At 41.7% G+C, this 25,696-nt stretch overlaps 1 protein-coding gene across 2 annotated transcripts in view; it reads right to left on the reverse strand.

The window, feature by feature from the left end:
* The window catches only part of HDAC4 (histone deacetylase 4), a 439,152-nt gene that overhangs the window by 131,171 nt on the left and 282,285 nt on the right, over positions 1 to 25,696 (reverse strand). For both annotated transcript variants that reach the window (XM_024194087.3, XM_024194086.3), the window contains exon 7: positions 9,996 to 10,117. In XM_024194087.3, the coding sequence (XP_024049855.1) occupies positions 9,996 to 10,117 (122 nt within the window). The remainder of the gene's footprint in view (positions 1 to 9,995; positions 10,118 to 25,696) is intronic.

Genomic DNA, 25,696 nt, shown 5'->3' on the forward strand with positions numbered 1-25,696 from the left:
ATTATTCAAAGACACTAGTATTTGTTTGCTAACAAATGGCTCCTGCTTTGCCGTTTTTCAGCTCAAATAAGGTGGTAGGCATAGTTTCCCAGTGTTGAATAGAATGAAAATCATCTCCACATCAGAACTTCTGGCCTACTTCATCTGAGTGCATCTTTTAGCCATAAGAATAAGACTGATAGAAAAGAACAAGTTAGCTTTGAACGCTCTTCTTCCACACTAGTCCTACAGTGGCTATTTTAATTCTTTTACATCTCAGAGGATTATGATTTTCATTATGGTTTCAAGATGAAGGTGTCCAAGTTTTGAGGCATGATTCTCACTACTGACATGAAGGCTTGATAGGAAGTAGCTAAATCCTCTTCCCTAATGTCCCAAAGGGATTTAAGTACCTCAGCCTCCAGATAAACTCGATCCTTCCCAACTGTGTAAAACTAATTTTGAGCATTTCTTGCCACTGATGTCATAGTGACCTCACTGAACGGAATGACATTACTAGCAGCTGGCTGAGTCATATTTTTAGCAAAACTGATAACCGCTTGCCATTCAGTCAGGTTGCTTCCACTATCTGCCCCGAAATTCCTCTTAGACCTTCTCAAAAAGACCAGTACTTTCCTATGATAAAACTGGAAATATGAGTTAAATGTAGCTGGGCCAGTCCACATCAGCTGACAATCTGACTCAAAATCATATGGAATGTTCTTTGTAGCTTTAGGGAAGAAGGCAAAATTACCTTGCCAAATTTTAAACCTCATTTTTGGGATGTTACGTTAGAAAAATGACCCTTGACATGCTTCACAACTACCTGTCCTGTGGGTACCAATGGAAAAGGTTCTAATAGGAACCATTACATTAAATTTAACACTTGTTGATACAATTACATGGACTCCAGAGCTACTTGGATCCCATCATGATTTTGGTTAACTTGCATCTTCAATGGAAAATGAGACAAAAACTGAAATATCTCTTCAATGCCTCTCTCTGCTCCTACTTCTTAACAATCCTGATCTCAAAAGATCTAGCCATACAAAAGCTCTCATAGTAGATTGAACCAAATGTAATACAACAAAATTAACCCAGTTTTATACAAGGAAAAATACATGAAGAAGATGGTGAAATTCATGCACAAAACCCGTTCCTCTCACCGCTTTCCTCACATAAGCCGTTATGCCTACTGTGTATGGTACAAAAACAACGAAGAGTCTGGTGGCATCTTAAAGACTAACAGATTTATTTGGGCATAAGCTTTCGTGGGTAAAAAGCCCACTTCTTCAGATGCATGGAGTGAAAATTGCAGATGCAGGCATAAATATACTGACACATGAAGATAAAGGAGTTACCTTCAAGTGGAGAACCAGTGTTGACAGGGCCAATTCAATCAGGGTGGATGTGGTCCACTCCCAATAACTGATGAGGAGGTGTCAATACCAAGAGAAGGAAAATTGCTTTTGTAGTGAGCCGGCCACTCCCAGTCCCTATTCAAACCCAAATTAATGGTGTTAAATTTGCAAATTAATTGTAGCTCTGCAGTTTCTCTTTTAAGTCTGTTTTTGAAGTTTTTTGGTTGAAGGATGGCTACTTTTAAATCTGTTATAGAATGTCCAGGGAGAGTGAAATGTTCCTCTACTGGCTTTTTTATGTTACCATTTCTGATGTCTGATTTGTGTCCATTTATTCTTTTACATAGAGACTGTCCAGTTTGGCCAATGCACATGGAAGAGGGGCATGCTGGCACATGATGGCATATATCATATTAGTAGATGTGCAGGTGAATGAGCCCGTCAGGGTTCCCTCCCCACTCTGGGGACCGAGCTTAGGTTAAAAACTCCCCAAGGCACAAATTCTCCCTTGTACCTTGGATTAGGTAACGCTGCCACCACCAAGTGATTAGACAAAACTCAGGGAAAGGGCCACTTGGAGTTCCTACTCCCCCCTATTATCCCCCCCGCCAAGCCATACACCCCCTTTCCTGGGGAGGCTTGAGAATAAACAAGATGAGCACAGACCAACCTTGGGTTTTTTCAGGACACTAAAAAAACCAACCAGATTCTTAAAAAAACAGAACTTTATTAGAAAGAAAAAAGGTAAAAGCACCACCTCTATAAAATTAGAATGGAAGATAATCTCACAGGGTAATCAGATTCAAAACACAGAGGATTTCCCTCTGGGCAAAACTTTAAAGTTACAAAAAGAAAACCAGGAATACACCTCCCTCACAAGCCAAAATAAAAGTAAGCTAACCCATTCCCTTCCTATTACTTACTAATTCTAATGGAGTTGGATTGCTTGCTTTCTTGATCTGTCTCTGGCAAGCACCCTGAACAGACAGATAAAGAACAGACAAAACAAAGCCCTCCCCCCACGCCCGATTTGAAAGTATCTTGTCCCCTTATTGGTCCTTCTGGTCAGGTGCCAGCTAGGTTACCTGAGCTTCTTAACCCTTTACAGGTAAAAGGATTTTGTGCCTCTGGCCAGGAGGGATTTTATAGTACTGTATACAGGAAGGTTGTTACCCTTCCCTTTATATTTATGACAGCCCCCGATGGTATGGCTCACGTGGTTGGGTCCTCTGATGGTGTCGCTAGAGTAGATATGGGGACAGAGTAGGCAACAGGGTTTGTTACAGGGATTGGTTCCTGGGTTAGTGTTTCTGTGATGTGTAGTTGCTGGTGAATATTTGCTTCGGGTTCCGGGGTTGTCTGTAAGCGAGGACTGGCCTGCCTCCCAAGTTCTGTGAGAGTGAGGGACTGTTTTCCAGCATAGGTTGTAGATCATTGATGATGTGCTGGAGAGGTTTTAGCTGGGGGCTGTACATGATGGCCAGTGGTGTTCTGTTATTTTCCATGTTGGGCCTGTCCTGTAGTAGGTGACTTCTGGGTACCTGTCTCGCTCTGTCAATGTGTTTCCTCACTTCCCCAGGTGGGTATTGAAGTTTTAAGAATGCTTGATAAAGATCTTGTAGGTGTTTGTCTCTGTCTGAGGGATTGAAGCAAATCCGGTTGTATCTTAGGGCTTGGCTGTAGACAATGGATCGTGTGATGTGTCTTGGATGGAAGCTGGAGGCATGAAGGTAAGTATAGCGGTCAATAGGTTTCCAGTATATGGTGGTGTTTATATGACCATCACTTATTTGCACTGTAGTGTCCAGGAAGTGGATCTCTTGTGTGGACTGGTCCAGGCTGAGGTTGATGGTGGGGTGGAAATGGTTGAAATCCAGGTGGAGTTCTTCAAGGGCCTCCTTCCCGTGGGTCCATATGATGAAGATGTCATCACTGTAGCGCAAGTAGAGGGACGAGAGCTGAGGAAGCATTTTGCTAAGTCAGCCATAAAAATGTTGGCATACTGTGGGGCCATGCAAGTACCCATAGCAGTGCCGCTGACTTGAAGGTATAAGTTGTCCCCAAATCTGAAATGGTTGTGAGTTGGGACAAAGTCACAAAGTTCAGCCACCAGGTGTGCTGTGGCCTCATCAGGGATACTGCTCCTGACGGCTTGTAGTCCATCCTCGTGTGGAATATTGATGTAAAGAGCTTCTACATTAATAGTGGCCAGGATGGTGTTTTCAGGAATGTAACGGTGTTGGGACTCACCACCCGGCGCCTCCTGCTAGTTACCTCTGGGAATTAGCTCAGTCCAGTGGAGCACCCTCTCTCGGTGGTGTCCCGCCCGTTGTCTCGCCCTTGGTTGGCGTCTGAGCCCGCGTCACTCTCCAGCTCGCGGCGTCCTCTTCAGGACCACTGCCCTCCAGCAGTGCCCCTTAGTCCAGCCACACCCCCTTCCGGGGGGGGTTTGATCAGCAGTCTCTCTGCGCCCCAGCCACCATGTCCAACCACACACCCCAAAGTCTAATCCCTCATCAGGGATCTGGCGTGGTCTATAATGGCCGCTCCCTACGGCCGATGGCTGGGTGTACTGCAAGGGGGGCGGGGGGAAGGGGGGGACCCAGGCCCACCCTCTACTCTGGATCCCGGCCCAGGGACCCTCTGGCGGCAGCCTCGCTGTCGTCTTTCTCTCCCTTCGTCTGTCCGCTTCCCCTACGGCCCCTTGCACCCGCTAGGCCCTTCCCTTCAGGGCCTGCAGCCTGGCAGGCCTCAGGCTAGAGCGCCTTTCTGCTCCCCGAGCCTGGCCAGCACTGCGCTGTCCACGGTGCTAGTCTCCCTGCTCTGGAGACAGACCTTCCCCTGTTGAAGGCCTGGGACAGATTGACTGCTCCCTTCCTGAGCAGCCTTTTTATAGGGCTGAGCCTGGCCCTGATTGGCTGCCTCCAATCTGGGCCCTGATTGGCTCCCAATAAGTCCGTCTCTAATTGGCTGCCCGTCTGCGCAGGCGCACTGGCCTGCTGTAGCCCACTCTCTCAGGGAGTGGGGCAGTCCGCCCCACTACAAGGAAGATCACCAATGCATTGTAGTTTCCTCAAGAAGTCGGTGGTGTCACAAAGATAGCTAGGAGTGCTGATAGTGTAGGGTCTGAGGACAGTCTCCAAATAGCCAGATAATCCTGCTATAAGAGTGCCAATGCCTGAGATGATGGGGTGTCCAGGGTTTCTAGGTTTATGGATCTAGGGTAGCAGATAGAATACCCCTGGTCGGGGCTCTAGGGGTATGTCTGTGTAGATTTGTTCCTGTGCTATAGCAGGGAGTTTCTTGAGCAGATGGTGTAGTTTCTTTTGGTACTCCTCAGTGGTACTGAGGAGTACTTTTGGTACTCCTCCTTCATGTGTCAATATATTTATGCCTGCATCTGTAATTTTCACTCCATGTATCTGAAGAAGTGGGTTTTTACTCATGAAAGCTTATGCCCAAATAAATCTGTTAGTCTTTAATGTGCCACCGGACTCCTTGTTGTTTTTGTGGATACAGACTAACACGGCTAACCCTCTGACACTTGTGTATGGTATGACCACCCGCTTATTCTTGCGAACATAGAACTGCCTGCTCACATAGCATAGGAAAAAACCCCACTAATATTTAATTATTTGCCTGCATAAGAAAAAAGTCATACAACTGAATTTGAGGAGGCAGACTAAAATTGCTATTAAAAGACTCACAGCCCTTAAGACATACTCTATTTCTAATTCCATTAGAGAATCCAGATTAAACCCTATCTAGATCTACATCCTCCTTGGTTGGGTCTAAGCAATTAACCTAGGCTTGTCTCCTCTTTCCTGGAAAGGCTCCAGTTAGTAAAGGTTCTTGATGCTCGTGTACAGGCTACACCCAAAGAGAGGTTCCGTTATTTTGGTCAGTAGTTCATATATTTGTCACACCTATGCCTAATATCCAGCTTCTCTACACCCTCTTTGTGTTTGATAACAGCTCCACTGTGGGCCTCTAATCATGGCTTCTAGAAATAAATGAAAATTTACAGCTTTTCTCTTTATTCTGGGCATATCAGGGCACAAAGAACACAATGGAAGTGGAAAAGCTGAATAAGCACGGACAAAAATATCACAGTATTGACTCCATTCCATGAGTCTTCAAAGACCAAGTGGATCACCAACATTTTTCCACATTTAGGTAGAAATCTGAGCAGTCCCATTTCTCCCCCCACCCCTCCCCACTTCCAACTATGAAAGCAAGTAGAGTTCTTTCCTCCCATTTGGGGTCTGATTCTTTCACTTGTAGTTGGGTATTAGGTTGTTTCTCCTGACTCCTCATGTTGATTGTGAATACTTATCTTTGTAAATCTGTATGTTTGTCAGTGTTGCATCGTTTTTATAATCACAGAACTAGTAATGTTAAAACTGGTATTCCTTATACTAACATTTATTTTCTTTGGCCTTTCCCTCTTTCTGCTTCTTTTGTGTTAAAACTTGTTTGTAACTACAAAGTGAGAAACTTTTTTCCAGCTACACAAGATGACAGCAGTTTATTTATGTCAGAGTAATGTGCAAAAAATATAATGGAACTAGCTGACAAAAATATGGTTCTAAAGTTCTATGGTGTACAGAATAATAAGTGCCAAATAGAGTGACAGCTGTCATACTGATTTATTATACATGATTTGCATTAAAATTCCGATGCTGTAGGGCTTTACAAAAACAACAATTTAAATGATTGAAAAAAGTGACTAAGAACACTGCGGGCAGAGACTATATTAGATACAGTAAGGTGTTAGAATATAATTGGACACCCCATCTTTAAACTAGCTTTTTAGGCAAAACTTTTGCAAGAAAAAACATGTGGATGTTAGTCCCAAACTTTTTCTTAATCTTCCATAGGTCACGAAAATGGTGCACTGAAAACACGAAGGACCTATACTCATATATTTTCACAGACACAATCTTTAAATAGAGCCTAACTAAAAAGAAAACAGGACACACAGAGAGGATTTCCCAAAGCTCGCTATAAATGCTGGAGGAACAGGATGTATTTGGAAACACAAATAGCATCTAAGTCAAAGTCTTCCACAGTGGCAGAACAGATACAGATTTATTGTACGATTGCCTTGGCTAGTGTCTACCTATAACATTTAAATTTCAAAGTAGATTGGTCTGCTCCTATTTAAAGTTTCGTCATATGGGCCAATACTAAAAGAAACCACATGCCTTGAAGTGCAGTTCTTCTCTGAGAAATGACTGAAAAAACAGCATAGGATGTTTAATATTTATTCTCTCTCATTGATTTACATAATAAAGATTTTCTTTTTAATTTCTGCCAGACTTGCAAACTCAACCCTGGACTCCAAGTCAAGCTAAAATTTTCCTTCTCATGTAGTATCATTTGTAATAAAAGTTCAACAGGCTATACGAAGCTAACCTTCAGTGGGTTTGCATGGGTTTAACTGATTGGAACTTAGTAAAGAGTTCTATTGCTGAGTACAAGGAATACAGCCCACTCTCACACTCTTCTCTATGCTGGCTCATGCAGTACTAACAGGAGCAAGAATAAATAATGCAAAACAAATCAGGTAAAATTAGGTCTTCTTTTCTGTCTGCTCTTGCCCTAATTGTGCCAGAAAAATTAATCCAGAAGCACTGTGGATATGAGTGTGATGTCCAGGAGGACCAAACTGGACTTATGCTAATCAGATACCAATCATGTGTGCAACCTTAGGACCATTTCATCCTAAGAGAACTGTAATTCAACACTATTAAGACAACATTCCCCATCTTGACACTTCAGACTATTTTGGCTCCAAATGGGGAAGCTAACTGAAGCACAATTAACATATATACAACTTACTATATAGAGGAGTTAATAGTACTGGAATACTGTCAGGGTTCCTTCCCCTCTCTGAACTTTAGGGTACAGATGTGGGGACCCGCATAAAGACCCCCTAAGCTTATTTTTTCCAGCTTAGGTTAAAAACTCCCCAAGGCACAATTTCCCTTTTATGTCTTTAAATTTTAAATTAATGGAGATATCCTATCTCCTAGAACTGGAAGGGACCTTGAAAGGTCATCAAGTCCAGCCCCCTGCCTTCACTAGCAGGACCAAGTACTGATTTTGCCCCAGATCCCTAAGTGACCCCCTCAAGGATTGAACTCACAACCCTGGGTTTAGCAGGCCAATGCTCAAACCACTGAGCTGTCCCTCCTCCATCTTAGATTAAGTAACGCTGCCACCACCAAATGATTTAAACAAACATTTAGGGAGAGCCACTTGGAGCTCTACCTTCCCCAAATAATCCCCCAATCCCCTACACCCCTCTTCCTGGGAAGGCTTGAGAATATATCCTCACCAATTAGTCCTGGTGAACACAGACCCAAACCCTTGGATCTTAAAACAATGAAAAATCGATCAGGTTCTTAAAAGAAGAATTTTAATTAAAGAAAAAAAGGTGAAAGAATTTAGAACATAGAAGATTTCTTCTCTAGGCAAACTTTAAAGTTACAACTCAGGAATAGCCTCCCTCTTCTTGCAAAGGAAATCACAAACAAAAATAAAAGCAACCTAACACATTTCTTCTGTTATTACTTACTAATTCAAGGACGTTAGATGGCTGCCTCCTGGATCTTCTCCGGCAAAAGCACACACACACACACACAAAACAACAACGAAGACTTTTTCCCCCTCCCAGATTTGAAAGTATCTTGTCCCTTATTGGTCCTTCTGGTCAGGTGTCAGCTAGGTTATGTAAGCTTCTTAACCCTTTACAGGTAAAAGAGGAATTAACCCTTAACCGTATGTTTATGACAGGCACTATACTTAAAACAAATAAACCTCACTTGTCATGATCAGACCATATAAATAAATGCATGCCAGTAAGGGCACTACAATTCTCTAGTGGAGGGGGCAGTCCAGGGTGACCAGATGTCCTGATTTTATAGGAACAGTCCCTATATTCGCCGTTTTTTCTTTATATAGGTGTCTATTACTTCCCACTCCAACCCAATTTTTCACACTTGCTATCTGGTCATCCTAGGGCAGTCCATTGCAGGTGAACAGCAATTGAAGTATGGCAGCTAATCAGAGCACAGAGATTAACATATTCGCAACATGGTTACTGTAAAACAATCAGAACAGGATTATGGAAATCACTGCACATTTTTGGCTGGTGGCTGTTAGCCAATCAGAGTGCAAGGATTTGCATGGTATACAGTTAGAGAAATAGCCATGTAGGCTGGCAGTTTTCAAAAGAAGCCGAAGTGAGTTCTGTACACAACTCCTTTGTTCAAACGCACCTTTTAGAGTCAGAGTTTACAGCCAGAAGGGACCACCAGATCATTTAGTCTGATCACCACTGTATCACAGGCCATCACCACCGAACTGAGACCAAAGTTTTACAGCCCACAGGAAACTAGACTATTATGCGCCACAGGCAGAGAACAGGAGGGATTGAGGTGCAACAGTGCTTGAGATGATTAAATGAAACATACCCAGTTAATTTTGGCAAGTGATCTGAGCCCACGTGCTGCAGAGGAAGGCAAAACACCCTCAAGATCACTGCCAATTTGACGTCGGGGAGAATTCCTTCCTGATACCACACCTGGCGATCAGTTAAGACCTTGAGCATGAGAACAATAACCATCCAGCCAAGCACCTCAGAGAGAGAATGCCCACCTCAGAGCCCTGGCCCTCCCTGTCCAATGCCCCATCTCCAGCTGTGGCCAACTCTGACACTTCACTGGAAGAAGATATATGGCATGAAGGAAGAAAAATCCCTTCCTGACCTCTGCAGGTAGCCTGCTGAAATCCTGAAGCATGAGCTTTCCCCCCATTTCCTCTCCCCTCAAAAAAATCAAAAAGAGAGCTTTTAAATAGGGAAGTTTACAATTAAATAGGTAATTTTAAAGGTCCCTATTTAAAAGGTACTTTAAAGACACAGCACTGTGTGCTCAGTCCTTCCCAGCATGGCTGTTAGTGAAATCGAGGGGAGCCCATCAGGGTGTATTTATTCAGAGAGTTTTATGCTGTTGAGGTTAGAAGCCAACATTACATGTTGGCTATAGGCATACGATGTGGAGTTGATGAAAGTAGCCAATCAAAACAGATATTTGCATAATATATAGCTGAGAAATAACTGGCCCCTCAATCAAAGCACAGGGAAGAGCACAGCTGAGAAACAACCATACACAGGTATGAGCCAGTAACTTTACTGTAAATCCTCATGCTTTGCCTGGCAGAGATGATTATTTTTTGCATAATATCATACACACAACAAAAAAGCCCTTAAAATAGTATTAAGAAATATGCATTTTTCTCGTTCAATGAAACACTTATTGATCGAAGAAGACAAATCTGTTTTAATTTTGCACTTGTGAGGATGACAAACTCACAAATTTCATGTAAATTAGGCTTCCATGTGAAGTTTTTATAATTCTTAATAAATTTCTGCCTAGCCAAACTAAACATTACTCAAATTCTAACACTTTTCATTCATTCTACAGTGCTATAGAGGTAGAGGTGTTATATAATAAAAAAAAAAAAAAAAGGATTACATGTTAAAAACATCACCCATGATTTTAGTTAACATTTACTCCTTTTACAAAAGGACAGACTGCCATAGTAAAATATTTAGGGTGCCAGACAGAACATTAATATTGAATTTACCTGTTTTTCGGAGTGGAAAGTCATCTTTGGAATCGTACATCCCCAGGACAGGGTGATTGTAGGTGCCAGATATTCCACTTTGTGGGGGAGAACTCTGGTCAAGAGAACTGTGCTGAGTTTTCCTATATAGGAAGGAGTAGAAAGAGAAAGTGGAAACTTTACAAAAGTTAAGTGTAAGAGGAGATAGTATAAATTAATCTTTTCTGTTTATATTAAAGGATCCTGTAATGACATTCAAAGCAGAGAATGCCCATTCCTGACAATGAGAGTTAACCCTGGACAATGTGGTCAGAGAAAAAGAAGGTTACTCAACTTGTGAAGTAACTAGAGTTCTTTGAGATGTGTCCCCCTGTAGGTGCTCAACTTCAGGTGTGCACCTCTGCCTTTGCTCAAAGATTTTTGGTAGCAGTGCCCTACACATCCTCACGCCCTGCAACGAGGCTATATAGGGCTGCATGGGTGAACCACCCTGAGTTTCTTCCCACAGAAAAACTCCGAATCAGAGGGGAAGGAGGGCAGCTAGTGGAACACCTATAGGGGGACACAGCTGGAAGAACTCCAGTTACTGCACAAGGTGAGTAACCTCTCCTTCTTTGGGTAGTGTCCCTGTAGGTGCTCCATTTCAGGTGACTTCTGAGTAGTAACCGCTTTAAGAAGATGAGAGGTTCAGAACAGAGTCCAGCACTAAGGAGAGAACCATGTTACCAAACTGCAGCATCCAATTATGTTACCAAACTGCATGCACTATGGTCTACGTTGCAGCTTTCAGCAACTGTAACATTTTTGAGCAGGGCTACAGATCTTGACTGTAATCTAGTAGAACGTGCAGTCACTCATAGGGGAGGCTGAGCATCAGCCAAGCCATACCAGGTAATAATACATCCAGAGATCTACTTAGTCTCTGCATGGAGACAGTGGATCCCCTAGACCTGTCTGCAATAGAAACAAAGTCTAGGGAACTTCCTGAACGCTCTGGGTCTGCCCAAGTAAAGGGCTAATGTCCTTTTAACAACTAGTATATGGAAGATGGCTTCCTGTGTAGTCTGATGTGGCTTAGGAAAGAAAACTGGAAGGTGAATAGATGCTAAGTGAACCTTGATGGAACTCGTATAGACCTGATGTCTTCAATTCCAACAGGTAATCCAAGATTGTGGAAAGACAACTGAATAGGTGAAAGATGACGGCAGTTACACCAAAGATGATACCTTCTCCATTTCTGAAGATAAGTGTGTCTTGTAGAGTCCTTACTGCTATTTAACAGCACATGTTTTACTTCTGGTGAACAGGATGCTTCTAGTCCCAAGAACCATTGAGGAACCATGCTTGGAATTGCAGAATGTTCAGACTGAGGAGATGTTTTCTATCTGCATTCTGATTCAACAGTCAAGAATTGATCAGGAGCCTCCACAGAGGACGAGAGGAGAGCCTGATGAGGTAAGGAAATCAAACTTGTCTTGGCCAGGCTGGTGCAATCGAAGTGACTCCGACTTGGTCTGACTTGATCTTGCTGAGAACCTTTAAAAGCAATGGAGTTGGTAGATATGCATACAAAAAAAAAAAAAAAAAAGAAGAAAAAAGATTCCTTGTCCATGTAATGGGAAAGGTGTCTCCTAGAGGTTCTGGATTGAGTTCTCCTTTGGAACAGAATATTCTGCAGTTTGTGTTGGCTACAGTGATGAAAAAGTCAACCTCTGGAAACCCCCCAGCTAGGAATATTTTGTTAAAGACTCAAGAGTCCAATTCGCATTTGTAATTTAAGGAAAAACAGTTTGCTGAGGTTTTGTCTATGCCATAGTGCCATAGTGTTTTGTCTATGTGGGACATAAAAAACTGAAATGGCCATCTGACTAGCTATGCATCAATTCCAAAGCTTTATCACTTTGCAGAGTGAGGGGGAATGCGCTCCATCCTGACTACTGATATATACACAACCTATGTTGTCTGTGCTGATCTTGAATGACTTGTTTTTGATTAGGGGAAGAAAGTGGAGGCAAGCATTTCTGACAGCCCTTAACTCCAGCAGATTGACATGCAAGTCTTGCTTTTGCTTTGACCATTTGTCTTGGGCTGCGTGAGGACTCGTGTGTGCTCATCCTCCCAAGAGGGAAGTGTCCGATATTATCATGACCATATGGGGATTCTGGATTAATGGGATTCCTGCACAAACCTTGAAAGGATCCTTCCACCAGGTGAGTGACTGCAGGACCCGACTGGTTATAGACACCTGTTTGTTCAGACTGTTTGTGTTGAGCCACCCCTGAAGACATCAAAAATGTAATCCGGTGTTCTGTGTTACCAAAAATGCAAGATGCTACATGACCCAGAAGCAGTGGACATGTCCTTGCTTTTGATCGTGAGAGGTGTCCCTGAAGAGAGATGGGGAAATGGGATAGGATGGCAGGATGGAGGCAAACAATCATATAACCAGATTTAATGGCCTCCCATACTCACCTGTCTAATGTTATAGTCTCCCAGGCATGTGAGTATAGAGAGGCAGTGTTCAAACTGAGGAAAATGGGTGGAATGGTACAGCTAAGAACCCTCACTATCAGGTGGTTTAGACTCTGCACAAAACTATCAGAACTGGTGTTTGGAAGATGCTGATAGCTGGGATGAAGCAGCTGAGGTAGTCATTGGCTTCTTTTTAGAAAAATCTTAGCCGGTGGGGTTCAGATGGTCTATGGAAGGTGGAAAAACTGAGCAGGACAAGATCTTTGAGCCGACTGAGACCTGCTAAATTTCCTTCCAAAGATCTAAGTGTACTCTGAGTCCTTTTGGGTATGATGTGAGTCATCTGTGGAGCCTGCAAAGACCTTAAATGTCCTCAACAGCCAATTGTACTTCCCATAGGAAACTAGACAACTGAAGCCAGAAAGCTTGTCTCATCACTGCTGTGGTGGAAACAGACCAGACTGCAGTGTTGTCTGCATCAAGTGAAGCCTAAAAGACATCTTCACCAAGAGCAGACCCACCTTTACTCTGGCGCTAAACTGACCTGTGTTCCTATTGTAAATGGTCAATAAAAGCATTAAACTTCTCATAGTTCAGGTAGTCATATTTCAACCTCAGGGCCTGGCGATTTGCTATCCTGAACTGAAACATTGTCAAAGAGTAGCTTTTATGACCAAGAAGGTCCAGACGCTTCTGGTCCTTGTTATATGGAGTAGATATTTGAGCATGCTGTCTCCCCCTTTTATTAACTGCATCTACAACCAGAGAATTTGGTGCCTGGTATGAAAAAAAAACCTTGGATTTCATCACCAGGATGTAGTATGTTTTATTGGCACATTTGCCTGTAGGGATGCCATTGCTGGAGTTTGCCAGACGGTCTTGGCTGACTCTAAAAAGTACTTAATCAGCAGTGCCACTCATGCTGAAGTAGAAGTATACAATATGTCCACGAGCTTGTGATGTGAATCCTGGACCTCTTCCAGGAGTATCCAAAGAATGTCCACCACCCACTTCAACAGGTCCTGGAACTGACAAAAGTCATCAGCTAATGGTGGTGGTGGTGGTGGTATTACTGCCTCATCCGGTGACGATGAAGAGATATTTGTGAGGGAGTGACCTTTTCCGCCCTCACCTCTTGCTGCTCACAGGTCTCCTCTGCTGATTCAGAGTGGAGGAGAGAGGTGGACCGTGCTGGAGAAAGAGCTCTTTTATGTTACTTATGAAACTGAATCGGGGCCCCACAAAACTGCTGGTGCTACATTGCCCATGGGTCCCAATAAGGCCAATGAGGAGGACTAGACGGCACGGGGGAAGGTAGCCATTGGTGGTTGTCTCAAGTATCAACAGGCAGAGGTCATGTATCCTGCCTTCCTGGCATCTGCAGAGGAGAATATCATCGCCTTGAGTAAACTGGAGCACTTTGAGCCAAAAGCTCTGAGTCTGAACACTCTTCTGTACAGGAGGTGACAACCCTACTTCCTGAATAGTAGAAGTTGGGGAAGTGGTGGGTCTCACTACAACATATGTGGTCAGTGACCCAGCAGATCTCAATACTGATAGATGTCCAGATGTTGCAAAGAGGGGACACTCTGGCTCATTCGGTAACAGGAGATCTTTTAGGGTACCATGTGCTATCGGGAGCACAACAGATTTTGGTATGGGCACCAAAGTTGTTCTCGATGTTGTCGTCTGAGACATTGATTATGGCACAGAGGGTACCGCAGATTCCTATGAGGCCAGACTCTTACTATCATGGGCTCTGTTGATAGCAGTCTTCAGAACCATGCCCTTTACCACTGAAATACGGGACTTCACTGAAGTCTTGAAGTGCTTCACTGTATCCGAAGTGCTCAAAGTCTCATTAGCAATCCTTTTGGGGCCTGAGGTCTCTGGTGACCGAACCCTCTGAGGAGGAAGTCTCCATTGTGCTCCTCTAATCTCCTTCCTTAGTCTGAGTGGGAAGCCCTCAGTACCGCGGTAGTGGTTATAGGTACCTCGCTCATGGAGAAGGTTGGGAGGCTGGGGTCTCCACAGTCTTCATCGTGGAAGCTCTTGGTGACAGTGACCTTGACATAGACAGAGCACTTACAGAGTCCCTGTAACAGGAAGATTCTCTGTACCTAGGTCCAAAGCTGGTTTTAAGGCATGCTCATCAGTAGTAGTCTATGCTTAATTTCCCTGTTTTTACAGGATCTTCCCTTAAAAGACGTGGAAATCTTGCACTCGTTGGGGATATGCGAGTCTTCCAAGCAACAAATACAGTGAGAATGCCCATCGCTGATGGGCACTGCTTCTCTACAGGAGAAGCATCCTTTAAAGTCAGCATCCCAGATACAAGAAAAAAAATTGCCCCCCCTCATTAGGGGAAAAACAACAACGAAAATATTTTTTGGGAAAAAAAGAAAATGGGAACAGTTCCAACAACTATAAAGTATTAAGTATCCTACAAACCACTGAAGAATTAACACTATACGCTATTCTAACTCTAGAGAGAGAAGAGGCACACACTAAACTGGCCAATGGCAGTTGAGAAGGAACTGAGGGTGGTTCACACTTGCAGCCCTATATAGCCTCGGTATTGGGCACAAGGATGTGTAGGGCGCATCCGTGGGCCAAACGGGCACTGCTATCAAAAATTTCTGATCAAAGGCACAGGGTGCATGCATACCTGAAGTGAGGCACCCACATGGACACTAGTCGAAGAAGAATCTCGGTCCTTTTTCTTATTTATATTCTAATGTCTTTTTGCTTTGTTCCAGTTTCCTTTTTCCTAGACACCCATCTGAAACTACACTGAAGAGAAAATTTAAGAACTCAGGCACTGATATTGCAAGGCAACTAAGCACATGCAAAACGTTAAGCATGGGAATAGTCCCAGAAAATAAAGCCTAAATTCAGCAAGATTTTTAACCAGGTGTACAACTTTAAGCATTTGCTTAAGTACTGTGCTGAATTGGGGTCTTACTTCGTGGGACTACTCAGATTCTTAAAGTTAAGAACATGCTTAAGCACCCTGCTCAAAGCCTGAGTTAATTATCACTTCTCCCACTGATGGTTTTTTGTTGAACTGGAACTCGAACTGGAGAATAAATATGACAGTAAAAGAGAAGAAAAACATTAGCCACCATCTGTAGACTTTACTAACAGCAGCAGTGCTGGATAGGTGGTGTCCTCGAGATTGCTTTAAGCACATACTTAGGTCCCGACTGAGAAAAGTACTTAAGTATTTTGCAAGGTTGGAGCCAAATTGCTCAATATCTTTCAGAATGAATCCTGAAAACTGGTAATTTACAGTTTTGTTTTTTGTTGTTTTATTTTGTTGGTTTCATTTTTTGTTTTAGAAGGCTGCTGGATGTAAATTATGCCAAATTCACTAAAGATATTCAATTAATTAAAAGCCTTCTGCATGTATGCTGTATGAATCTGATGTGTATCATGTTTGCCAATTGATTTGTGTGAAATTTATAGGTGGATTTTGCAGCCTGACCAGGATACAATTTTGGAAATCTCCAGATTTTCAGTATTACTAGTCTGGAGAATTTAACAAAATAATCCTTCTAGCAATTCATAGGTTAAGCAATGCAGTTGTCAAACAATTTGCACAGAAATATATTTCACAAACAAGAAGTCCAGATGCCCCAAAGTGAAGTTTACTACCAAGAAGCTTCAATCCACCAGGGCACACTATGTAGAAAACCACTCTTTGCTCTTGTCCATACAAGAAACAGTTTATCTTATTGTGGCTTAAAATAAACAGTCATACATACACAGGGCGGAGGGATAGCTCAGTGGTTTGAGCATGGGCCTGCTAAACCCAGAGTTGTCAGTTCAATCCTTGAGGGTGCTATCTGAGGATTTAGTTGGGGATTGGTCCTGCTTTGAGCAGGGGGTTGGACTACATGACCTCCTGAGGTCCCTTCCAACCCTGATATTCTATGTCAGGTTAAACTGTTTTCACCACTTTATTAGAGAATGTACACTAACTTCAAAAATGAGTTTAGATGTGCTTTGGATTTCTCAATCACAGAACAAAGGAAGTCCTGAATACTCCAAACATTTATATACCATAACTGTTCGTAGGACTGGGATCTAAGATGTGACAGCCCTATGCCAGTTGTATGGCACTACGGAATATATACATCCACACTCTTAAAAGAATTTCAGAAGTCTGGTAACTGATCACACCTTGAAACATCTAAAATTGCACAGTGAAGTAAATTCATGAGCATTTCTGATCATGCATGTCTCCAAATACATACACGCATTATTTGAACTGTTGTGATCCTTCCCACAGGTTTGCACAGTAACTTTATGTACGATACATACATGGCACTTATGTTTGAATGTATATTCAGTTCATGTATCTGTGATGGAATCTCATGCATACACAGAATGTATGCACCTGTGTACATTTGATTAATCTCAATCAATGCCATAAGTACATCTACCCAGAGACTCACTTATTAACTTACACACAGATGCATTCATAGTAAACTTCCATGTTTTCTGCCCTTTTTTGGGAAGCAGCCACTCTCACAACTCAATTCCAACAAGATAGGTGGTTGAGAACTCCCTCAGAAAACTTAACAGTTCTGCCACTAACCCTACAGTGCCCTGTCCCTGTTACAATGAAACCAGTTGAACCAACATTATAGCATGTTTACAGCCCTGCAGAATTATGACTGTCAAATTAGTTTTATACAGTGGACAACAATATCATGACAAATTTTGAAAGTAGCTGTGTTACGCTTCATTACCACAAGCTGACAATTATAGTATGGAAAGGACTTTTAAATAGTTAAGAATGAATGTGAAATATGAATGTAAAACCGTTTACAAAATGGCATGAAAGCATTTGTTGCATGTAAATTCAGTCTAAATATGTATTCCATAAGAACCTCTTGAATAAGTAATATTATTGAGAGTTACATCTTTGAAGAACTGATAGCTTCTCTCCTTCATTTAATAGATCCTTTACAGGGGTTGGCAACCTTTCAGAAGTGGTGTGCCGAGTCTTCATTTAGTCACTAATTTAAGGTTTCATGTGCCAGTAATACATGTTAACGTTTTTAGAAGGTCTCTTTCTATAAGTCTATAATATATAACTAAACTATTGTATGTAAAGTAAGGTTTTTAAAATGTTTAAGAAGCTTCATTTAAAATTAAATTAAAATGCAGAGCCCCCCGGACCGGTGGCCCCTTCTCAATCAGCAGATGTTTTGCCTGTGTGTATTCAGAATCATATCCATTTACTTTAGTGACCAAAATAACAAATAGTGACAGCTTTTTATTCCCATTAGCCCTGCAGAGCCACAAAGTTGACAAGGAGAGCTGGAGTCAATTTCTTCATGTGCATCAACAAAATTCTAACATATTTGAAATCCCTTTGAAGGCAACAGGGTTCCACAGGGTTCACTCATGACAATCTGAAAACAAGTGGTGGTATGCATGCAACTAGGAGCAGAATTCAACCTTTATTACACATTGCAAAAAAGCAAGAGGAGCCAGTTTGTTTTTCATATCCTAGGTGGAGTTTGAAACTAGAGCAAAGGAAACTATTTCCCTTGTAGAATCATAGAATACCAGGGTTGGAAGGGACCTCCGGAGGTCATCTAGTCCAACCCCCTACTCAAAGCAGGACCAATGACCAGACAGATTTTTGTCCCATATCCCTAAACGGCCCCCTCAAGGATTGAACTCACAACCCTAAGTTTAGCAGGCCAATGCTCAAACCACTGAGCTATCCCTCCCCCCTAAGCTGCACACATTTGATATTGAAGTTACTGACACACTAACATGAAATCCCATAATGCCATTTTTACAGATTTGCTTTTCAGAGAAATGCCTTCTGTATTAAAATTCTGGATCTCAATAAACCTTAAAGAGAAAGAAGTAAGTGATTGTCTGGAGGTGTGTCAATTTTGTGTCTATTCTGGAATCTGTTACCCTTTAATTGGCTTGACTGTTCACAGAACAGATGTCATATTTCTTTTCTGTTAGCATTAATTTTGTGTATTACATACAGTTACTGCTGATTACTTCATGTCAAGAGTATGCCTATACCTAAGTATCTAAATAAGTGACTTGGTGGCCTATGTGATTGTATACATACAGGTGCCAGTAATTTGTTAATTTCAAAGGTCTTCCTCTTCCCTTCTGAAAGAATGGAAACTGAAAAGCTAGCCTTCTGACTGAGACATCAACAAGCAAAAGGCTCTCTTTTAAAAAAAAGACCTGCAAGTAAGAATGAACATTTATTTCCTAGGGCTGTTAATTAATCGCGATTAACTCAAAACAAATTAACTATTAAAAATTAATTGCGATTAAGCACCATATTAATCGCAATGTTAAACAATAGAATAACAACTTAAATTTATTATGAATATTTTGATTTTTTTTACATTTTCAAATATATTGATTTCAATTACAACACAGAATACTTCCATGCTCATGACGCTCATTAAAAAAAATAATGCATTAATTAAATTTGTGACTGACCTCCTTGGGGGAGAATTGTATGTCTCCTGCTCTGTGATTGTACACCCATTCTGCCATATATTGCGTGTTATGGCAATCTTGAATGACGACTGAGCATATGTTATTCGATTTAAGAACACTTTCATTGCAGATCTGACAAAACGCAAAGAAGGTACCAGTATGAGATTTCTAGGGTAGATACAGCACTCGACCCAAGGTTTAAGAATCTGAAGTGCCTTCCAAAATCTGAGAGAGACGAGGTGCATAATATGCTGTCACAAGTCTTAAAACATCAACACTCTCATTTAGAAACTACAGAACCTGAACCACAAAAAAAGAAAATCCATCTTCTGTTGGTGGCATCTGACTCAGATGATGAAAATGAACATGCATCCGTTCGCACTGCTTTGGATCGTTATTTGCTTGAACCCGTCATCAGCATGGAAGCATCTCCTCTGGAATGGTGATCGAAGCATGAAGGGGCATATGAATGTTTAGCATACCTGGCACGTAAATACCTTGCAATGCCGGCTACAACAGTGCCATGAAAATGCCTGTCTTCGCTTTCAGGTGACACTGTAAATATGAAGTGGGCAGTACTATCTCCCGTAAATGTAAACAAACTTGTTTGTCTTGGCAATTAGCTGAACAAGAAGTAGGACTGAGCAGACTCTAAAGTTTTACACTGTTTTGTTTTTGAGTGCAATTATGTAACCAAAAAAAAAATTGTAAGTTTCACTTTCACAATAAAGAGGTTCCACTACAGTACTTGTATGAGGTGAATTGAAAAATACTATTTCTTTTGTTTATCTTTTTTACATTGCAAATATTTGTAATAAAAAATAATATAAAGTGAACACTAAACCTTGTAGTCTGTGTTGTAACTGAAATCAATATATTTGAAAATGTAGAAACATGCAAAAATATTTAAATAAATGGTATTCTATTAACAGTGTGAATAAAACTCTGATTAAATCACAATTTTTTTAATCTCGTGATTAATTGCGATTAATTTTTGTAACCGTTCGATAGCCCTATTATTTACCTTTAAGAGGAGGAATTACTGGGGATAATCAGTGCTGCTACTGGCTTCCAGCCTCTTCTAGAAAGACAGTGAGTAACACTGCTGTCCCACTTATAACAAACAGCTACCAATCATAGAATATCAGGGCTGGAAGGAACCTCAGGAGGTCATCTAGTCCAACCCCCTGCTCAAAGCAGGACCAATCCCCAACTAAATCATCCCAGCCAGGGCTTTGTCAAGCCTGACCTTAAAAACCTCTAAGGAAGGAGATTCCACCACCTCCCTAGGTAACCCATTCCAGTGCTTCACCACCCTCCTAGTGAAAAAGTTTTTCCTAATATCCAACCTAAACCTCCCCCCTGCAACTTGAGACCATTACTCCTTGTTCTGTCATCTGCTACCACTGAGAACAGTCTAGATCCATCCTCTTTGGGACCCCCTTTCAGGTAGTTGAAAGCAGCTACCAAATCCCCCCTCATTCTTCTCTTCTGCAGACTAAACAATCCCAGTTCCCTCAGCCTCTCCTCATAAGTCATGTGCTCCAGACCCCTAATCATTTTTGTTGCCCTCCCGCTGGACTCTTTCCAATTTTTCCGCATCCTTCTTGTAGTGTGGGGCCCAAAACTGGACACAGTAAACTCCAGATGAGGCCTCACCAACGTCAAATAGAGGGGAATGATCACGTCCCTCGATCTGCAGGCAATGCCCCTACTTATAGAGCCCAAAATGCCGTTAGCCTTCTTGGCAACAAGGGCACACTGTTGACTCATATTCAGCTTCTCGTCCACTATAACTCCTGGTCCTTTTCTGCAGAACTGCTGCCTAGCCATTCGGTCCCTAGTCTGTAGCAGTGCATGGGATTCTTCCGTCCTAAGTGCAGGACTCTGCACTTGTCCTTGTTGAACCTCATCAGATTTCTTTTGGCCCAATCCTCTAATTTGTCTAGGTCCCTTTGAATCTTATCCCTACCCTCCAGCGTATCTACCACTCCTCCCAGTTTAGTGTCATCTGCAAACTTGCTGAGAGTGCAGTCTACGCCATCCTCCAGATCATTAATGAAGATACTGAACAAAACAGTCCCCAGGACTGACCCTTGGGGCGCTCCGCTTGATACTGGCTTGATACTCCCTGCCAACTAGACATGGAGCCGTTGATCACTACCCATTGAGCCCAACAATTTAGCCAGCTTTCTATCCACCTTACAGCCCATACTTCTTTAACTTGCCGGCAAGAATACTGTGGGAGACCATATCAAAAGCTTTGCTAAAGTCAAGGCATAACACATCCACTGCTTTCCCCTCATCCACAGAGCCAGTTATCTCGTCATAGAAGGCAATTAGGTTAGTCAGGCACGACTTCCCCTTGGTGAATCCATGCTGACTGTTCCTGATCACTTTCCTCTCTTCTAAGTGCTTCAGAATTGATTCCTTGAGGACCTGCTCCATGATTTTTCCAGGGACTGAGGTGAGGCTGACTGGCCTGCAGTTCCCTAGATCCTCCTCCTTCCCTTTTTTAAAGATGGGCACTACATTAGCCTTTTTCCAGCCATCAGGGACCTCCCCCGATCTTCCACTATGAAGCTTAACTATACATTTAATGTTGGTTTATTTACTAAACTCTAGAAGAACCAACTTAGCAACATGTATCACACAAACACTGGCTACTTGTTAAGCACTAGTGCTAATCAATTCTTCATTTGAAACGTTTTTTCCAAAGACAAAAAAAGTTTTTCAACTGAAAAAAGAATGCAGAAAATATTTAACTTTTCTTGACTAGCTCTATTAAATGATCTTCCCCTTAGGTAGTCCCAGTCACCCATTACTAACTGATAAACAACCACTGTACCACATATTAGTTAAATCTTGTCATGGATTTATAACAGAATTTATAAACTGATTCTGATTAACAAGACTGACCTTATGCTCATCTCTAGTATTCAATATCATATCAAAGAGCGATAAAGGTACTTTTTTGCAGTTTATAGATGGAGTAAGTTAAAGGAGTGCACTTTAGCCATTTTGTAAATGATTAAGTATCTTCCTATCACGTGAACATAACTGGATATTAGACCTGAGATGAGTTCTGGAATCCCAGGATCTGGAAGGCTGGTTTAAAATTACTGGTTAATTAAAAGTGTATGTGTGTGGGGGGCATTATTATTTTTGGTTTACTTGCTCTTGTTAATGTACTGAATCATATACTATATATTTACAGTCTGACATTTTATAACTCACTGTCTTTAACTGTCCTAAATTAAACAGATTCTGATCCCAATGGGAGGGGGCATCTGCCTTGTCTTGCCCAGATGCCCTAGGTGTTGAGATCTCTCAGGCTGATGTTGCCTTGCCCCACATTTCCTCTTCATGATCCCCACGAGGGGCAGGATACCTGGCAATGGCCTGAGTAGTCTGGTGTGGGTGTCCCAGTGTCAACCTCAGGGGTGCCACCCTGGGGGCCTGTGGGACTCAGACAGGCCAAGTCCCTTGAGCTGGCAGCCTGATGGATGGAGTAATTGGTAGTCTGAAGACTGTTGGTAACTCTGTGGAGGATACAAATGGGGAAAGCCACAAAATTTGGGATCTCAATCCTAGAAGGATTTCAGGGGCCTCCAGCCCTTCCCCTACACCCCTCTTTAGTACCCTATGACAGCAGGATAAAGTATGATCTCTCCACTTGTTGCAGACAGCAGCAACTGAACTCTGTGAGTTGGCAAGCCCCTTAAATACATAGGTAATGGGATGACATCACCACAATGTTTGTGTGTTCTATATCTGATGGCAACATCTGGACTGGCAAAGAGGATCAAAGAGAGGATTTGCAATTTCAGAAATTTAAAACATCACAATGTATTTAACCAGACTATCTGTGTTTTGTACTTCAGAATGACTTGAAGAATTCAATGAGTTGTCAGCATTTGCTGTATCAAAGGACAAAACCACTTGTTAACTAACATGCTGCAATACCATGGCCCTTTGATGTAACACTTTAGACTAGATTTAAGATGTTGCTCTTTAAATCAATTAAGGGTGCTGATTTTATATATATATATTTATATATACACACATACATACACACACACACACGTGTATACACATATACAGACTCAAAGGGAGTGACTTCCCTCTCAGACCTTTTTTAACTTTTATAACAGAATTTACTTTTGTAACAGATGGGATGTGATGGATGGATATCAAAGTTATACATCAAACTTTCCTCAGGTCACAGGATCAAAGTGAGCTAAGCTCTTAGAATTAAAATGTTCACTTTTTATTCTTGATTCTGTAACTGCCCTAATGCAACTTTTCCATAATAAAATTAAGGCATTTTAAGCCAATAGGAAACTGAGAATATTGCTGTTCACAGTGCTCAAGTGTTCTTAGCATAATTCCAAAATGTCTCAGTGATTCATGTAACTGAAGAGAACACTGGAAAATCAATTACGTGAGAGAAAAGGAGAAAGTAACAGCATGGGCACAGACAAATGTATATAGGTAGGCATATTTCCGGTCAGGACTGAAGACACGCGCACACCAGGCCATTACTGCCTCCAGTTTCAAATTCAGATTCATTAAAAAAAGTTTCCCTGATTATTCATTTAGCAATCTCCACATAAATCACCCACACATGACTTTAGCATACAGATAAGCCCATACCGATACCATGCAATAACCATACAATCATGATTAACTCATAACTAATTTTTAAAGACACATTCGATTTTTTTCTCCGCTCACCCCATCATATCACTATGGAGTAGAGTTAAGATTTTTTTTTTAAGTGCCTTAATTGTGCATTTCCATTCTTCAATATGTTCAGATTTCTTTTAAGTTAAGGGTTAAACTGTCAGATTCTTGAGTTTATAACAATTGTTTCTGGTATACTTACAACATCCCGGTAATGTTTTTACTGATACATTTCTGATATGAACTCAACTTTAACTCAAGTTTAATGTAGTTTTTATTGGGAAATGTCTGGGTTTTTAAAATTTCCGATCACTAAGACAGACACTGAAAAGAATATAATTTTGTGATAAAAGTGTATTTATTAAAACTAAGATTGGTATTACATATATTAAAATCCTTAGAAATATCACATTCTAAGGCCAGATTAAGCAGTACACTCTAGCTGCTGTATGCCACTCTGGAGCAGCACAAAGCAGCCAGAGCATATTGGCCAGTTTTTTCCAACTCCTGATGTTTACACTCACCTGCACCCATACTTGTCCCCCTCCACACACACATACGCTTCCCCTTCAGCCCTGACTCCTGACATTCCCCTGTATACGCACACACACAAGTTTATTCTGAGAGACTGGTGTGCAACCAGTAAATAGGATCAGGTGATGTTTCTTGCTAAGTTACTACTACCTCAGGATGAAAAAGCTTTGAGCTAAGTGAATTCCATTCTGTCACAAACTGGGAGGATGAATGATAATGGTATCTTTAGCATTTTCTCCTCCTTCGCAGTATTGTCTAGGAAGTCTCAGTCAGCGGAAATGTTCCAGGTGCGGGAACACTGAAGTTTGGCTATCATCACCCGGAAACAGGGTCTAATATTTCTCACTGTGGTGAGTTTATTATCTTCATTTTGGATACGAATGAACAGACTGGAATAGCCAAATCCATCTGTGTCTGGAGGGACAAAGCTATCTCAGAGTTTTAACTGGTTTCACTCACTGACATCCCTCCTGAAATGAAGGCAGAATGCGAGCATCTTTTGAAAAACTGGTGATTAGGCCATTGCTTAAGAAACCTTTTCCTGACATTTATGGTATCACTAATGCCTCTTTTCCCCTCTAAATTTCTCCATCAAGGATTTTCTCCCAGCAATGGCTAATATTCAGGTGTTCAAGTTAATTCTTTCAGATATGCCAGCAGCCTGTGGTACTGCTGACTGAAAGGTACTTGTGTGATTTATTCTTTACATTCTACTGTGAACTCTGGTCAGATGGCTGGAAAGCACACGGCAGTGGTTTCCCCTCCTCCTTTCAGAGAAGCGGTGCTGAGTAACTACTGGGAGCACAATGTTCAGGTCACTAGCATATGGGAAATATTATTTAAGAGTGTACCCAAGCAGCCCACACCCCCACAATAAAGCACATTTATTTTCATCTTCTCTCGTTAGTAGTGTCCTGAAAATACTTTCATATACAAAGAATGGGATATTGGGAAGAAAATAGCTATGCCTCCAGCCCTCCCAATACAAGCTGTAAGTCATTTACCATTTTGTACTTTTCATTGTCTGTTTCCTTATAAAAAATAAAAATAATAAATATCAATCACTGCTCTATACAGGCTGGGTTGTATCTCCTTGAGAAACCTCTTTCTTTTGTGTGTACCACTGTGGCAGTTGAGGTCTGCCGGCACAACCTCGCTCACAGTGCCTATTTTGAATGCCCAGAGGCCAACAGTTAGGCATTTTCAGTACATGGCCTTCAGCTCCAGAATTCTTTTCCACATTTGGTCCACCACCACCAGACTCAGTTGACTTTCAGGCCATAGTTTCTTCAGGCTTTTGCCTGATTGGGGTTGTAAATAAGGTGCATTTGGTATTTTTGATTGGTTAATTTTAAGGGCCAAATCCTTTAATTTTTGATTGGATACATACCTGTAGTTTCAGAGTGTAATGTGAGGAGTAAATTTTAAACGTTTTAAAATACATTTAAAATAACTTGAGTGACAATCCAGTGAAATGCAACAGTAATCTTCCCATTATACTAGAGTCCTGATTTTCTAGTATCATATGCTGA

This window comes from Terrapene carolina, unplaced genomic scaffold (genome assembly GCF_002925995.2).
Source record: "Terrapene carolina triunguis isolate 2854851 unplaced genomic scaffold, T_m_triunguis-2.0 Scaffold173, whole genome shotgun sequence".
NCBI classification, from domain to species: domain Eukaryota; kingdom Metazoa; phylum Chordata; order Testudines; family Emydidae; genus Terrapene; species Terrapene triunguis.